This window comes from Montipora capricornis, chromosome 2 (genome assembly GCF_036669925.1).
Source record: "Montipora capricornis isolate CH-2021 chromosome 2, ASM3666992v2, whole genome shotgun sequence".
NCBI lineage: Eukaryota > Metazoa > Cnidaria > Anthozoa > Scleractinia > Acroporidae > Montipora > Montipora capricornis.
Genome location: NC_090884.1, coordinates 50,154,269 through 50,171,768, shown reverse-complemented (window position 1 = coordinate 50,171,768; position 17,500 = coordinate 50,154,269). Strand labels below are relative to the sequence as shown.

Here is a 17,500-nt window from a genome sequence, read left to right as displayed (position 1 = left end):
TATTGGTGGTAACATGGGAACGTGAAAAATAGGAATATATTAGTTAAATGAAAAGCGTTCGTTAATACCGTGAGGATTAAGGGTGCCGATTGATGAATTTTTGTTCCAGATTCTTGCGGCTTTCCGTCGTACCTAGATGTAGGGAAAGGCCGCAGACAGCCATGTGTTTTTTGGAGTGGTTAGGGAGATTAAAATGACGATCGACTGGCTTAGATGCATCCTTGTCATTCTTCTCAATATCGCGAAGGTGTTCGCGGAATCGGTCGCCTTAGTCGTCTACCTGTCTCGCCAATGTATGATTTTTTGCATAAGGTACAGGTTATGCAATAGATGACATTTGCGGAGGTACATGTGAAACGATCGGTGATCTTAACAGATCTCATAGGTCCCGATATCTTGCTAGTGTTAAGCCTGAAAAGACAAGTTTTGCATCGTGAGCGCGCACATTTGAAAGTGCCGGGTTGCTCGTTAGTTTTGAGCGCGCTTCTAACTAAAAAGTTGCCTACGTTTTTGTCGCGTTTAAATGAGATAAGTGGAAGTTGCGAAAAGATTCTACCAGTCTCGGGATCATTTTGGAGTAATTTAAAATTATTAAGAATGATACTTTTGACTGCGTGATTATGAGGATGGAAAGTGAGGGTGAATGGAATTCTGTCATTCTTATCTTTTTGCAATTGTGACGTTTGTAGTGCTGACTGTCGCAAATTGTTGGGCGCGATGATGGCCCGCTTTGACTACAGAGGCAGGATAGCCACGTTTTTCGAAGAAATGGCACATCTCCTCCGATTTGCTGCCTCTGTAGTCAAATCGGGCCATCATCGCGCCCAACAATTTGATCGACAGTCAGCACTAAAAACGTCACAAAAAGATAAGAATGACAGAATTCCATTCACCCTCGCTTTCCATCCTCATAATCACGCAGTCAAAATTATCATTCTTAATAATTTTAAATTACTCCAAAATGATCCCGAGACTGGTAGAATCTTTTCGCAACCTCCACTTATTTTATTTAAACGCGACAAAAACGTAGGCAACTTTTTAGTTAGAAGCGCGCTCAAAACTAACGAGTAACCCGGCACTTTCAAATGTGCGCTCTCACGACGCAAAACTTGTCTTTTCATTCTTAACACTAGCAAGATATCGGGACCTAAGTGATCTGTTAAGATCACCGATCGTTTCACACGTACCTCCGCAACAAATGTCATTTATTGCATAACCTGTACGTTATGCAATAAATTATACATTGGCGAGACAGGTAGACGACTGGGCGACCGATTCCGCGAACACCTTCGCGATGTTTAGAAGAATGAAAAGGATGCATCTAAGCCAGTCGCTGGTCATTTTAACCTCCCTAACCACTCCGAAAAACACATGGCTATCTGCGGCCTTTCCCTACATCTAGGTACGACGGAAAGCCGCAAGAATCTGGAACAAAAATTCATCTTCCAAATCGGCACCCTTAATCCTCACGGTATTAACGAACGCTTTTCATTTAACTAATATATTCCTATTTTTCACGTTCCCATGTTACCACCAATAGCGTAGCTCCTACTCTACTATATAAACTAAGCGTAACCCATAATTCCTCGATTCGCTCTGACGAAGGGCTAACACTCAAAACGTCAGCTTTTAGAATCTTTGTACGGTGGCCAATTTACATTATCAACTCCGTTGATAAAACCAAATTTTTGTATACTACTTCCCCACCGACGCAGCACCACAGTTTCTTTAGAAACCACCCCATTCATTATTTTGTATAACGATAGTTTCATTTGAGAATAAGCGATAATAGACCCTTTTACGGTTGTAGCTAAGTTAAGAATGGAAGCGAGACTGCCGGTGACTCTGTTTTGATACAAACCTTCGTGCTATTGTAATTTTAATATGGGCTAATTAGAATTACAACACAATTTACATGATAAAAGCATGGGGGCTGTATCAATACAAGGTCACCGTCAGCCTCGCAGCCATTCATAGGCTAGGTGGCTAAGCAAACAACTGTAAAATGGCCTATTGCGTTATTTGTGTATTCAGCCCCGCACTTCCCTAGGACTGACATCAAAACCGCCACCAGGCTTTTCAGAGTGATCGTAGATTACCAGCTATAAAGGTTCATACACGTGATGTTTTATCCATGTTTTGATAGGCTGTTAGACTCATGAATTGTTACTAAGTTTTTGGAGTATCTTTAAAATATTCTTCTTACAGAATCTTGGGCCGGTTTTAACCTTCATGTTCTCCAGATAATGAAGAATGTTAATGTCTTTGATATTTCTTTGTGGTCTGTTAACATCCTGAGATACATGCATTTTGGGGGTGGAGGGAGTGATTGTGGGCATAGCACATCGCGCCTGCTGTTGTGGACAACGGTGATTCGAACAGACGATAGCTTTGTGTGTCTCTGAATGAAGTTAAAGGATTTGTTCTGCGTTCAGTGATGGACGTGAATGCTGATGGCCTTTTAAAGTTCTTTCCTCGTGACCGATCTTGTGGTCTGTTAACATCCTGAGATACACAAACATTTTGGGGGTGGAGGGAGTGATTGTGTGCATAGCACATCGTGCCTGCTGTTGTGGACAACGGTGATTCGAACAGACGATAGTTTTATTTGTCTCCGAATGAAGTTAAAAGATTTTGTTCTGCGTTGAGTGCCAGATGGACGTGAATGCTGATGGAATTTTAAAATTCTTTCCTCGTGACCGCGAGTAAACAGCAGTTACCCTATGAATGCACAGAGTGCACGATAACTTCAGATGGTATATTTCTGAAATAGTTTCACAGCTTTATTTACTTACTCTGTCTTTCTGAACTCCTCCGGCATTGCAACTGTTAATAGTGTAAATGAAGGCAAAAGCTTGAGGCAAATATTGGGTGACGATCTCGTCCAAAATTTCAGATTCTCCAACACCAGGACTGTCAATAATAACTATTCCTCTCTAAAATATAGAATATCAAAAAAGGACAACACAGACGTTTGGGTTATTAATTCCGTGTAGTAAGTGATCACAATGAAGGAGCTAGGCCAAAGTCATTTCGTGTTGGTTATATTTGTGATTACTTTCACTAATTCAGAGAAGTACAATAGAGGTTGTAAGCTTGTAAATTGAGTGCCTTTACCAAATAATTACCTCCAGTAGACTGTGAGGCCAAAATAATTCAATCTTTTTGTACATTGAGCCTTTCTCGCGTTCGCTCTTCAAGTGAACATAAGGTGAAATCTGCTCAAGGTAGCTGCCACTTTCTGGATTTTCTTTTAAGTGGATGACTCTTGTGGGCAGTGACGTTTCTGGATCCTTGTTCTTGAAGTGGGCCACAATTTTGCGTTCTTTTCCAAACTTAAGTTCACATATGGTGGAGGTTGTACTAAGGACAGAATAAGGACAAATTTCCTCTCCCATAATAAGATTGATCAAACTGCTTTTCCCAGAACTCGTCTCACCTATCAGTGTAAAAGTTATAGTTAAATTTAAATTCGGGTTAATTTTAATTTCAACCTAGGTCATTTCATTTAACAATTATTCGCCGAAGGCGAAGTGATTATCGGTGAATATTCACCGATAATCACTGAGCCTGAGGCGAATAATTGTTTTAGTATAAATACACAGGTGATTAATTAAAAAAAAAAAAGAAACAAAAACATTTCAACGCGAAATCATCTTCACTTACAGTGGCAAAACGACTACTGGCGGCCATTTTGTCCGTCTAGGTGATTATCGGCTGATAATCCGAAATAGCGAGCCAATGAGAGCGCGCGATTTTGTATAATCACCTGTGTATTTATACTAATATTTTATTACTTCTTTTAAGTTGATGACTTTTGTGGGAAGACATGTTACTGGATCCTTGTCCTTGAAGTGGGCCACAATTCTGCGTTCTTTTCCAAACTTAAGTTCACATATGGTGGAGGTTGTACTAAGGACAGAATAAGGACAAATTTCCTCTCCCATAATACGATTGGTCAAACTGCTTTTTCCAGAACTCGTTTCACCTATGAGTGTAAATGTTAGGTATACAGTTAAATTTAGATTCAGGTTAATTTTAATTTCAACCTAGGTCTTTTTATTTTAAACTAGGTTGAAACTGAAAGTAGGAAACATCAACAAAAGCCAGTCAATTATTAGCAAGTACGTTTAATATATTGATAAGTGGTCCAAGAAAGGAGCGGATGAAATTTTTCATGAGTGTTTTATAAAACCCCAATCATTGTTAAGTCTAGGCACTGATTTTAGATAGTTAGCATTAAGGTTGGGGTTAGGCATACTGTGCATGATAACCGATTCTACATTTCTTTCTCAGAGCTTTTTAGAAGGACAGTGTTCATTGATGAATCTCCTTCGGAGGGTAGGGGGCAACAATATTGAATTATCGTCTGAGGAATAAAAGAACTGAAACGTACATGATGTATTGTTGATTTTTAATTTGCTTCCTTATTTCCTCTATCTTTTGCTTACTTCGAATTCGTAATAATCAAAAGTAAAAACAAAACTTTGAAAAGTCAGGAAAAAAAAAAGGGGTTTCATAATCTAATGATCAGAACCATTCTCTAGGCTATTGTTAGTGTTATTTCTTTTGAATTACCAAAGAAATTTTTTTTAATTTTTTTTTTATTTTGCTCTCTGTTTGCAGTGATAAATCCAAACTTTGAGATTTTTTTGGCACAATCTCCTTCAAGTTTTACAATTTAAGTAAGAAGCACGTTTGGATGAGGGGGCGTTTCCTTTTTCCCTTTCGTAATTTTCAGCGGCACATAATCCCGGACCTCGAACTTCTTCTTTTTCTTCTTCGCTTTCTGGTGTACGATAACTACGGAAGGCAGACTATTGGCTGCCAACAAATAGCGCTGATAGGCAGTATTTAAGTCTAAGCACCCATTTCAAATAAGTCTTACCACCCACTTTAGAGCGGTTAGCTTTCAATAACTGTGATTTAGGGTAAGTCTGCAGTCCGCGGTCTGCAGTTTGCAAGTGTCAGACACCGATCTCCTTCAATGTCTGGTTCATCCACTTTTTCAAATTATTGACCATTCTCCTGCTCTGTATTTGATGTAGAAAGGGGGAGAAAGTGCTGCCTTTGTAATTACACCTGCAAATGGTTACACTTTCAAGTCTTCTCGGATAGGGACTGTAAACCGGGGATCCTGTCTCATAGCCCTTGTTGGAAACCAAATAGTATGGGGCGTTAGTAAAGAACCCACTCACTTCTCGAAAAGAGTAGGGGACGTTGTCCCCGGTGTTGTGGTCTGGCCTAATCTGGTTTGGGGTATCTTTCACTTCCTAAGTAAATTGTAAACTGCGTAACAAGCAGTCTTGCCAAATTCCCCTACAAAAAGCATTGTAAATTAGTCCTGAAAATACCGAGGCGATAGACTAATAACTTTACTTCACTTCAGCTATGCCTTGTCCACTTATTTGTGGCGTTTTGACTTGTTTTTCTCCGAGAGATTCCGAAAACCACTTTATACGGCATTTTGGCAATTGTTCTGTAAATGCATGGTTATGTTTTTGTTACAAGCGGTTTCTCCAAGATGATGACACCAGTGGTTCGGTGACGAGTTCTTTTCTTTGATTCAAAGGTTATCTTTTGTTGTTCTATTTGCCCGTGCCACCATCCTTTTTTCACAGTGTGAACGCTGTGTTTGCGGCGAAAGTCGGTTTGTCATCATGACTAGAAATGATGCCTTGTTCCTGGTGACGTAAATAAACTTCGTACAATATTTGACTATTTGTCCTTCAAAATCAAGAGCCCACCTCTTGCAAACAATTTTGCTTTTGTTGAATTGGAGACTCAGATGATTTTCATTCTTCTTCAGATAAATTTAGCCACCCTTTAACTTCTTCATAAAGTTCCGTTGGCGGCCATATAACTGTGTGGATGAGCTGAAATTGTTTAAGTCTCACTTTATCATTTACGCATGTGCGAAATTGTGGAAAGGTGAAGGAGGGTACCGTTGTTTCTTCTTATTATTTTCTTTCTTATCCCCCCTAAAAGTCCAAGCCCCATCTTTTTTGTTACATCCCTGAAAAAAGGGAAAACCTCTTTTTAGACAGTTCGTAATAAGCTAGGTTGAAAAAATCAATTTAGGTTGAAATTAAAATTAACCTGAAATTAATTTAACCTGTAAAATAAACACAAAAGAAACATGGTAGATGAGTGACTGTATCCCGATAACAGTAAAGTTGACGAAATCTTGACTCATTTTTTGAGATAATTTCTACAAATTTAAATACATACCTGCCACAAGAAGAAAGTATTCCTTTTGAGCCAGTTGTGATTTTTGATTTTCCATGTTTTCTTTAACGTTTGGAACTTTCATTTGCAGTAAATTAAGGAATTTCTTGTCCATCTTCATCAAGCAGCCTTCTGTCTTTTCGAAGAGATCCAGTAAAATGCGCCTTTTCCTTTCATCTTCGTCTTTGGCTTCAGACAAAATGGAAAAGGCCTGAAAGAAGCAGAGAGTTTCTCCTTTATTCGCTTCCATGAAAACAAAAAAAACATTAATCGGAGCTCACTATGGCAACTAAGAGCGCAATACTTTCAATACTTATATATCATCTACGCATCGAATTAAGGTGGCTGAAACCAGTTTCAACACTTGAAAGAAACATTCTTATTAGAAGAATTGACAATACTTTATCACTTAACAGCAATATTACGGTACCATATGAAACACCAATTCTTGCTGAAAAAGATTTGGTCATTTTTTTCACCGAGTTCGTTTTTCAGATATGAGCAACTAAAGCCAAAATATAGGGTATTTTCGCAATGCTTTCCTGTTTTCATGTTAACTTGTCACGTCACAAAAATGACTGAATCTTATTCAGCAGTAATAGTTGATGTTTCACATGCAAAGTACCATAACATTGCTGTTACGTGATAAAGTGTTGTATTGTCAATCATTCTAATAACAAGGTCTCTTGAAAGTGTTGAAACTGGTTTGAGCCACCTTAAAGGCACATCCAAACTGCCTTACACGGCTGAATTGAAAAAAGAAAGAAGAATTCGAAGTTTCTCAATCACTTCCATTGAGGTTTATGTTTTTGCCTTGAAGTCCTGACTTCAAAGTAGCTAAACTCTCTCGAGAGTTCAGCTACCTTAATTATAATTAATACTCACGGAATCACATGGATGTTGATATAGAAGGTGTCGTAAGTAAACTGCCTGTGTTAAATTTAAAATTCTTGCTCCCGTTTGTGAACCCTTTGCGTTACACTATTGCTAACTAAAACACACGACACTGTTTTTCTTGGCGTATATGTTCTCGGTCAAATCCGGTCTCAGGTTGAATCCGTTTTTACGTATGTTAAATTGGTGATCCTCATTTTACCTAGATTGAATAAGCACTCTAGCTAGTTTAAAGCAGCTATCAAAACGGATTTAAAACACCTATACCTTCCCTCAAGCCCTGTCTTAGGCATCTCAACACATCTTTTAAATGTTGCGTATCATCTTATCAGTTTCTGCATTCATACACTTATCGATTCAATCTCAACATTACAACATAGCTAGGGAAGAAAGAACTGTACTATGCACTTACCGGCACTAGAACTCAGACCCTCCAGATCTATAGTCCTGTGCCTTCAATACTACACTAGAACGATGAACATGCCCAACCCGTAAAATTTATCAGGAACTAACCAACCCAAACGATATTACTATCTTACAGTCTGATTTAGCCTCCTTTGACAGATGGGCAACAGATTGGCAAGTCAAATTAATGCAAAAAAATAATAACGCACAAGAGGGGCAAAACCGAACACTCATATTACTTATCCAACACGTTATTAAAATCTGTAAATTCGTATAAGGATTTGGGTGTTAACATATCAAGCGACCTAACTTGGTCGTATTCTTGGTTTTCACCCACGTGACCTTAGTCCTTGACAACCGTCGTTAACCGCCATTGTGGAGCCCCTCGAATCGTAAACAGAGACACGTAGAGAGAGATGTGAGTGAGTTCTCTGTATAATACCTGGCTGTGGAGTAAAATCTGGAAACAAGGAAGGTATTAGTCTATTCCGTATACCTATCGTTGTTGATAAGAACGGTGAAAGTTATAAACAGCTAACAGAAAATCGCCGAAACGCGTGGATTTCACAGATAAGCCGAGACGACACGAAATCGAAAGACTTTGTTTCTGGGAAGCCTGCCTTACTCTGGGACAGATACAACGAACAAAAGACAATTTAAAAGCTTTCGCAGCGATTGCCTCACGGCTTAATGTTAGATTTTAACTTTAAGTGTGGGGTTGGACTTATTTTGCTGAAATTGTCTTTACGGGTTTAGCAATTAAAGCTTTTGCGGTGATTGCCAGTAACGGCTTTTGCTGTGAACAGTTGTGTTTTATCCTGTAAAGCTTTCGCAGCGATTTAGCACGCGTTGGTTCAGGGTTTTAGGGTAAAAGGCGAGCGAGTCAGAATTTTTCGAAAGTTGGCTTTTTTTTCGATAAAGCGTTTCTCGGCTGGGTTTCCACCGATGTCTTCCCAATTCACACCACCGAAGCGCTTGAACCCCTCGAACAAGTGTGCTCAATTTCGACCGATTAAACCACAATATCGCGGAGAAAATTCATCTCATTAAATATGCCCGATGCAAATGAGGTGCTCCGGTTTTGAATATTTAATGAGGTGAATTTAACCTGAATATCAGGCGTTTGTGATACTCAGGTTAGCAAATGTCTAACTCGGAGGCGTTTTATTCGATTTCGCTGAAATTCGACAGGCGAATGCGAGGGGTGGAGCGCCCAAATTGACTGAGTTTGAAGGAAATCGGACGAATTTCGAAGGAAAAAAGCTTCTCACCTTCTCAAGGTGAAGGACTGAGACTCTAATCGACCGAGTACTTTGACAGAAGAAGAGGGAAATCATCGAAACAAAGGGAATGAGGAGGCCTTTTCTTCTCATCTGGTGGCCATAGCAGTTAGCGAAGGTATTAAAAGAAATCCAACTGGAAACTGATACAGATAAGGTCGACGCCGAGTGTCAAACTTCCGAGTCACCTTCGCCGCAAACAACAACAATCTTGCCCGCGATTTCCTTCCCTTGCTTAAACGGACGCAAAGAAACCAGAAATCATCTGGTTGTACGCTTTCAAAATTTTGAAGGTCTTAAACTGCTTGTTTGTATAGTAGCTTGTCTCTAAAACTAACTAGGAAAGCAAGTCTGAGACTTCTAGAGGAGCCAAACTGATCGCTCCGTATGGCCGCTGGGTCTACGCAAACGACAGAAAATCTTCTTCAACTAGACCCTCCGTGAGGGTACACTGGGTTGCCTGTGGTACGTGCAGCGTTCCACGCAATTTTTTTCAAGTTGGAGGGGGGGGGGGGGGGGGGGGTGACCCAGAAGTCGTACCAGAAGTCATACCAGAAGTCATACCAGCAGAGGCCCTTTGGCTCACAGGTCTTCACACGTTCGTACGACGAAACAGATCCTTTTGTGAGGTTAAAAACCTGGCGACCGGCCTATTAATTAATCATTTGTCAGAAAGAAGAAATTCCTGTCCTCTTTAAAAAAAATTGACACGCATTGCCTACGTGTGGTAGTGAAGTAACACAGCGATTTATTCCATAATGTCAACTGAACTGTGTGTTGTCTTCCAGGAGCTTCAAGTTGTCCTTGCGTAATATGTAGCTCTAACAGTGCACGATATTGTTTTGGTATTGTGTATCATTGTAGTGAAATGGTAGAAGTCTTGGGTAAATAGCCTGAGAAGACATGTGGTTACTAGCAAAGTACTGAGCCCAGAAAGATTGAAGAAAATAAGTGGGAAGTGAAAAACATTGTCTTCTGGGATGACATGTTGACAGTTGTCTTTGCGTAATATGCAGGTCTAACAGTACACGATATAGTTTTGGTATTTTCTATCATTGTAGCGCCATGTTAGAAGTCTTAGATAAATAGCCCCTTGAGAAGACATGTGGTTACTAGCAAAGTACTGAACCCAGAGAGACTGAAGAAAATAAAAGGGAATCGAGAAACATTGGCTTCTGGGCTGACATGTTGATCATGCAACTTCTTTCCACCACAAGTGTAAGCGTGCACTGACAGCATCTGACAGCATCTGAAAGCTTTGTAAACAACAGTTGAAAGCTGAAGTTATTCCTATTCGGCGGGGTTAGTATCTGGATGGGCGACCTAAGAAATATACCACTCAGTAACAGAAGCATAGGACCGAAAATTCTATTTTAATGCTATCAAATGCGAACCAAGCAAGATACAGATTTTGTTAGCTTGCTTTATCCAAAACAAATATTGATGTAAAAGTAAATAAATATGGATACACAGTTTTTAAGAAGAGCAGAAGGAAGTTTCAGGACGGTCGATCGAGCATAAAATATTTTGCCATCGGTAATAAAATCTACGACATGAAAACAACATTTATTTTGAACCACGAATATAAAAAGTTACCATCAGCGAAAAACAGTTTGGGAGATTTTAGTTGTTTTGTTGTAATTGTACAAGTTTGGCTGCACCGAGTAAATCGCACATCGAATTCAGCGAGCGCAGTGATCAAGTTACCGCGTTATTTTACCGCGGCATGTTTACTCGCGAAACAGTGAAGCATCTGTGTCAAATGATGCCAAGCTACCGGGTTTTTGTTTTTGTTAGTTTTCTTTTTATTTCGATTGTTATAAATTTTGACAAGAAATGTGCGAATTCAACACAAAGATCACAATCGCGCAACTCTCAGAGGTTGACCATTGTTTCTGGAAAATCAAAAATTTACTCTCCAAGACAAGGTTATTTATCACCAGGTAATTCCATCGTTTTGGTAATAGCAGCTACTTTATTATTCATCAGCGTCACAATCTTTTGCCGATTTTGGGGGTCATTTTGTTGAAACTCAAGCACGCTTCCAACAGACCGGTTGATTTTCGTGACTAATGCGTTACCACAAAAATTCTCCCCGTATCACATTTCAACACATGTATGCAAATTTGCTAAGCTCGAAAATTACACAACATGATAAATTTACAAAAGCTAGAAATTTCACAGAAATATTTTCCAGCGAAACATTTATTGAAACAAGCAACATATTTGCTATAAGAGGCAAGAAACCCTTCCTATTTCAGTTGCGTGCGTGCAAGCGAAACAAACAATCACAAAGCATATGCAATTAAATAAATTTCTGACAGTTCACATTCAACCCTTTTCGAAAGAACCTTGACCGTAAATAATAAAGCACAAAAGAGACAACAAGCTTTCATTCAAGTAATTTTTCACTGTCACATTTCCAAATATTTTACACCTTTGCTGAGTTGAGTACAAAATACCGGTAAATGTAAATTGTCAGACAACTAAGATGCGACTTGAGTAAACACTGTGATGCATTCTAGTTGGCGTTCGATTCCTTCAATGTTAATTTGTTAAATCATAGTTAGTAACTATGGTTAAATCCATAAAAAAATTGCTATTTGATTTCCGTGTTTTATATAATACCAAGTTAGTAAAATATTAGAAACAAAGCTCACTTGATATCCAAAGGCGAAAAATGAAATTGTTGTCGACGACCATTACTCGTCTCTTACAATCCAGATATTTATTTTTCAGCGCTGTCTTGCTCATACAATTGACGATCCATTCTTGAGCTCCATGAGGGTATATTTTGTTTAAAGATCCACTAAAACGCCATTCACGTCAATGACTTATTAGTGAAATTTCCAATTGTTATACTGGAAGACTGTGCAGAGTTGAGAACAGGTAAATACAAATCTGACAAATAGCGAGACAACTGAGATAACAGATCCACTATATGGATTCCTTATCTGTCTTTGTTGAACCCACACTGAGTTACCAGAGAACTGTTCATTTGGTTTGAGTGTTGTACAAAACACCACGCTTGGCAAAATGTTAGGAAGACTGCTCACTTTGATTACGGCTCGACGGGCGACAGATTGTTGTCGAAGTCCATTACTCGTCGCTTCTAACATTCGACCGCCTGTCCTGTCCAGTATCCAATTCGCTTGCCATTATTGAGCTTCATTAGGGTACATTTTGTTCAAAGATCCCCTAAAACGCCATTCGCGTTACATGACTTTCGACGCCATTGCCGGTTAAGTTAATCGTTCTACTGTGTCCACCAGAGAAATCTACGCATTTCCCACTACCCTCTCGATCCTAAGAAAATACGCGTAGAAGGCTCTATGCACAAAGACACCACTTAGCAGGGGAGTGACAGGCAGGACTTTTACCGACACGGAAAAAAAGAAAAAGAAAAAGAAAACGAAAAATAACGAGATGCTTCTGTGAAGCATACACTGGGTTGCCTGTGGTACGTGCTACAGAAAATCAGAAGGCACTGAATTGTGTGGTATTGAAATACAGCATTCCAGTCTCTGAAGAATAACAAATAAAAGAGAAGCGAGAAACATTGGCTTCTGGGCTGACATGTTGATAATTTTCAAGTTCCCTCACAACTTCGTTTTACCACAAGTGTGCCCTCTGAGCATCTGAGGGCTTTCTAATACTAAAGTTCACTGAAGTTAAGCCCTGCCGGGCGGGGTTAGTGTTTGGATGGGAGACCAAAATAATGTACCCCTCTTAAAACAGAAGCATCGGACCGAAAATACTATTAACTCTAACAAATGCGAACTCAGCAAGGTACAGATCTTGTTAGCTTGCTTTATGCAAAAGAAATATTGATGAAAAAGCACATAACTATTGATACACAGTTTTCAGAAAGAGCAGAAGGAAGTTTCCCGGACGGTCGATCGAGAATAAAATATTTACGACATCAAAACAACATTAATTTTGAACCGTGAATATAGAATATAAAAAGTTACGATCAGCGACAAACATTTTGGGAGATTTTTGCTACGTTCAAGTAAATTGCAAAATCGAAAGTGACATGGCCGGAATTCAGCGGGCGCCGTGATTAAGTTACCGCTGTATGTTTACTCGCCAAACAGTGAAGCATCTGTGTCAAATGATGGCAAGATACCGGGTTTTTGTAAGTTTCTTTTTCTGTCAAGTGTTATAAAGTTTGACAATGAAATGAGCGAAGTCAAAACAAAGATCACAATCGCCCAACTCTTATTTATGTTATCACCAGGTAATTCCATCATTTTGGAAATAGCAGCTACTTTATTATTCATCTGCGTCACAAGTTTTCACTGATTTTGGGGCTCATTTTGTTGAAACTCAAGCACGCTTCCAACAGGCCTGTGAACCCTTCCTGCTTACAGAGCAATACTAAAAAACTTCTCCCATATCACATTTCAACCTTAAGCTCGAAAATTCAATACACAACATGATATTATAATTCACAGAGGCAGAAAATACCACAGAATCCTTTAACAGCGATAATTTTATTGAAACAAACAACATATTTGCTCTTAGAGACGAAAACGTCTTCCTATTTCATTGCGTGCGTGAAGACAAGAAACTCAATCGCGTCAAATTACCATGTACTTCAGGTAAATAGAGCTCACTTTGATTTCGTCTCGACGGGCGATAGATTGTTGTCGAAGTCCAGTACTCGTCGCTTTTGAGCTTCCTGCCTAGTTTATCCAACTGACTTTCCATTATTGAGCTCCATAAGGGTATATTTTGTTTAAGGATCCACTAAAACGCCATTCGCGTTACATGACTTTCGACGCCATTGCAGGCTAAGTTAATGATTCTACTGTGTCCACCAGAGAAATCTACGCAGTTCCACTACCCTCTCGATCCTAAGAACATACTCATAGAAGGCTCTATGCACAAAGACACCACTTACCAGGGGAGTGACAGGCAAGACTTTTACCGACACGGAAAAAAAAAAACTAAAAAAAAGAAAAAAAAGAAAACAAACAAACTAAACGAAGACCTCGACTGGTTTGCCATAGGCAACCCAGTAAAAAAAACGACGAAATTAAAGACAGATTCCGACTGGGTTGGCAACCCAGTAAATAGCGCTCTCGAACGTGGCTTTCGAGGTTTTTTTTGCGTAGGATGAAAGTACTGGTACCTCGTCGAGTGATTTTGGGTCGCTTTCTTGGGAAATATCCATTGGAAAGATGAATTATTTGAAGACTTCGAACGTGAGCGCTCAAAATGTCATACATTTCCCTATAATCAGGGGCACCAGAATGGTGGAAACCTAATTTGCATAAGGTTATGACGTCAGCTGAAAACCGAGAATATCGTGTAGATCTAACGTTAACAGTAATTAAACAAAAAGCCAGTAGAATACTAGGCTTGTTAAAACGCACAGTTGGCTGCAATAACATGGTAATTTTTTCTATGTTATATGAGTCACGTCGTTTAGAATATGCTTTTCCGGTATGGACTCCATGTTTAGCAAAAGACAATTTATCTATGGAAAAAAAAAACCAGTAGAGCATCACGAAATTGCCTTAGGACAACAACCTCGCGAGATACCTTACGAGGAGAGTTGCAAAATGTGAAATTGGAACTCTTTTGATCATAGATGAGAGTATTTGTCGCTGATAGAATGCTACAAAATTGTATTTGGTCTAAATGGCTTAGATTTTAATAATTATTTAGAGCCATAATGTAGGGGTAAAACAACTAGAGCCAACTATCAATATACTGAGATCCAAACGAAATCAGCTATATATCTCCCTCACTTGACTTACAGTCAAATTACTCAAAATAAAGTGTTAATTTACTCAGTATGTTTAGTAATAAATATTACTCGAAGTTTTGTGTAATCAGAGAAAAACACTTACTCAATCAGTAAGTATTTACTCACATGTTTGAGTAAACCTGAGTCATACCCAGTTTACTCAAAATATTGAGTTGCTTCAACTCAGTATGCTGAGCAAAAAATCTAATTCATGTTGTGAGTAGTCTAACTCGAGATCTTGAGCAAAATGCTTACTTTACTCAAAAAGTGAGTCAACTTTACTCATTATCAAAAATGCTTTTGTTGATGTGAGAGCGGAACTCGGTTGTTCTGCAGTCTTCAAGATATGACATGACTCCAAAAGCAAGTTTGTAGATCTAAAGTTTTTCAATTACAGTGTATGGGTGCATGTTAAGCCAGGATTCTTACACCTTTTCTCTGTCTACACATGTATATTTTATTTTCTAAAAACTGTTTTCTTAGTTACCCACTTCAATTATAAACTCTTTGACCAAGTCTGTCAACTACAACTTCCTTCATTAACATTTACAGAGTACAGGAGATTCCGACAATGCATGGCATAATTCATGAGAGGAAGTTTTAAAATGTACATTCTACATTTATTCACTATATTGTGTCTGCAGTGTATTGCTAATCACAATTGTGATTGAGATCTTGAAGTATGAATTAACTCCCTGAACATTTTGTAATATATAGCAGACCCATTCGATCGTCGGAGAAGGAAAATATAGCAATTTTGTGTCCTAGGTTTCATCATGGATATAGAGATTTAGGAGCTGATACACCAGTTTTACTCCTATGGAAGACAATAACTTTTAACAAGCCTTGAAATCGAGACATCTGCTTCTGTCAAAGCACAGAAGTGGTTATCTTTTATTATTACATGTGAATAATTAACTGTTTTACTGAACTGAACTCCACCACAAAAATTGCTTTTACCAGTTCTAACTTCATGTAATTAGCAGCCTAAATAATTATCATCACTTCTAAAAAGACAATCATGATGTAACATGAAGCTTGAAAAAGAAAAACCAACTCGAAAAATTTGACTCATGAATTTATTCATAGGCAAGTGTCCTGCACAACTTTTAGTTAACAACTTATTAAAAACAGTCCACTCTGTATCAATATAACAACCAAATCTCTAGCAAATGGACCAAAGCCCTTACTCAGACTAAGAGGATGGGAATCCTTGAGTTTCTTATGTTTAATGCAGGCCATTTCACTCAGTTCTACAACTTTATATGCATTTAAATGGTTGACAAACTCCAAGACTCTTAATATCTTGTATCTCAAGATTACCATTTCCCCATTAACTACGAACACTTGGTCCACCTTCCCAAAAACAGGAACTCCGTGATACAAAGCAATAATAAGTGTGAGTGTGAGTGTGAGTGCGCCCTGTCGAGTGGCTGCATAATTGTAAGCTCCGTATTTGTAGTTATTTTTTAACCTTTTTCCAGTGTTTTGACGAGTTAATTTTTTGCAAGAAACAAGCATACCTTACTAAAGAACGTCAACATGCTGGTTTATACAAGGAATGCACTTTTATCGTTGCGAAATTCGCTAAAGGTAATCAACAGGACAAGTCACGGATCGCTTCCCCGGCCATTATCAAGTGAACTTTGGCAGAGACTCAAATTCTATAATCTTCTGGCCCCAGCAAGAGGGCAAAGAGGCGGTAACCACCGACGAAGGACGAAGAAGAGCAGTGGTATAGCTATAACTGTGTTTGAATCCAACGCAAATTGTCGCACAAGACAGAGAGGTGAACGAAATGGTGTAAACTATTCAAACTTATTAAATATTCAAATTGACACCTCGAACGTGAATAGCAAGAGGGCGTCGACTGTGCAGTCTCATTCAGAGCAAACATTGGGCCAAGGAAACCAGCCGAAAAGCTTCCAAAGATCAAAAATCTTGATGGCTCATTTAAACATCAGATCCTTGAAAAATAGAGATCATTTAGTTCAGTTGCAAACGCTGGTGAGCGAAAAGGATTTCGACGTATTGGCAATTTCGGAGTCATGGCTCAATTCTACCGTTTCCAATGTGGAGGTAGAAATAGGCGGATACAAGCTGTTCCGACAAGATCGACTAAGGAAGAGAGGAGGCAGTGTGTGTGTCTACATTCGAACTTCGCTCAAGGCAAAAGTCTTAAAGGAACTTTGTGCGATCTCCGATTCTGGTTTTCAACAATTTTGGCTTGAAATTCAACACAAAAAGCTGAAAGTTATACTGCTATGCGTTGTTTACAGACCTCCAGACTGCTCTGTGTCCTGCTTTGGTGACGATTTTATGGAAAACTACATGCATGCTCTTACGTTTGGCAAGGAAATATTTGTAACTGGCGACCTGAACTGCAATATGTTAAGTGACTTCCCGGAAGCCCACTCCCTAGGTGACCTGTGCGACAGCTTGAATCTTACGCAGCTCATCAAGACACCTACTAGGGTTACATCTCAGTCCTCATCACTTATCGATGTTATTTTAGCATCTGATGCCAGCTTAGTAGTAGATAGTGGCGTGGAAGAAACGCACATTAGCGACCACTTTTTGGTATATTCCAAACTGGAACTTAAACGACCAAAACCTGAGCAGATTTACATCACGTGCAGAAGTTATAAGCATTATGACGCTCACGATTTTGTGGAAGATCTACTTCAAGTCCCGTGGTATGAAAATTCATTAATCGGTGACGTTAATGGAAAGGTCGAACATTTCGATGCTAATTTCGGTAGTGTATTGGACAGGCATGCCCCTATCACGAATATGAAGATCAGATACCGGCAGTGTCCATTTATGAATCAGGAAATAAAACACCAAATGAGGATTAGGGACAAATTGCATAAGATTGCCCGTGTGACAAAGCTGCCCGTTGATTGGAATAATTTTTACCTTAAAGAACATGCTT

The 17,500-nt window shown here is 39.0% G+C and overlaps 1 protein-coding gene across 1 annotated transcript in view; it reads right to left on the bottom strand.

The window, feature by feature from the left end:
* The window catches only part of LOC138025858 (uncharacterized), a 55,417-nt gene that overhangs the window by 10,248 nt on the left and 27,669 nt on the right, over positions 1-17,500 (bottom strand). Inside the window, exons 2-4 of the mRNA XM_068873014.1 lie at positions 6,232-6,439; positions 3,129-3,439; positions 2,796-2,936 (exon numbers count right to left, since the gene is read on the bottom strand). Coding sequence (XP_068729115.1) covers positions 2,796-2,936; positions 3,129-3,439; positions 6,232-6,439 — 660 coding nt within the window. The remainder of the gene's footprint in view (positions 1-2,795; positions 2,937-3,128; positions 3,440-6,231; positions 6,440-17,500) is intronic.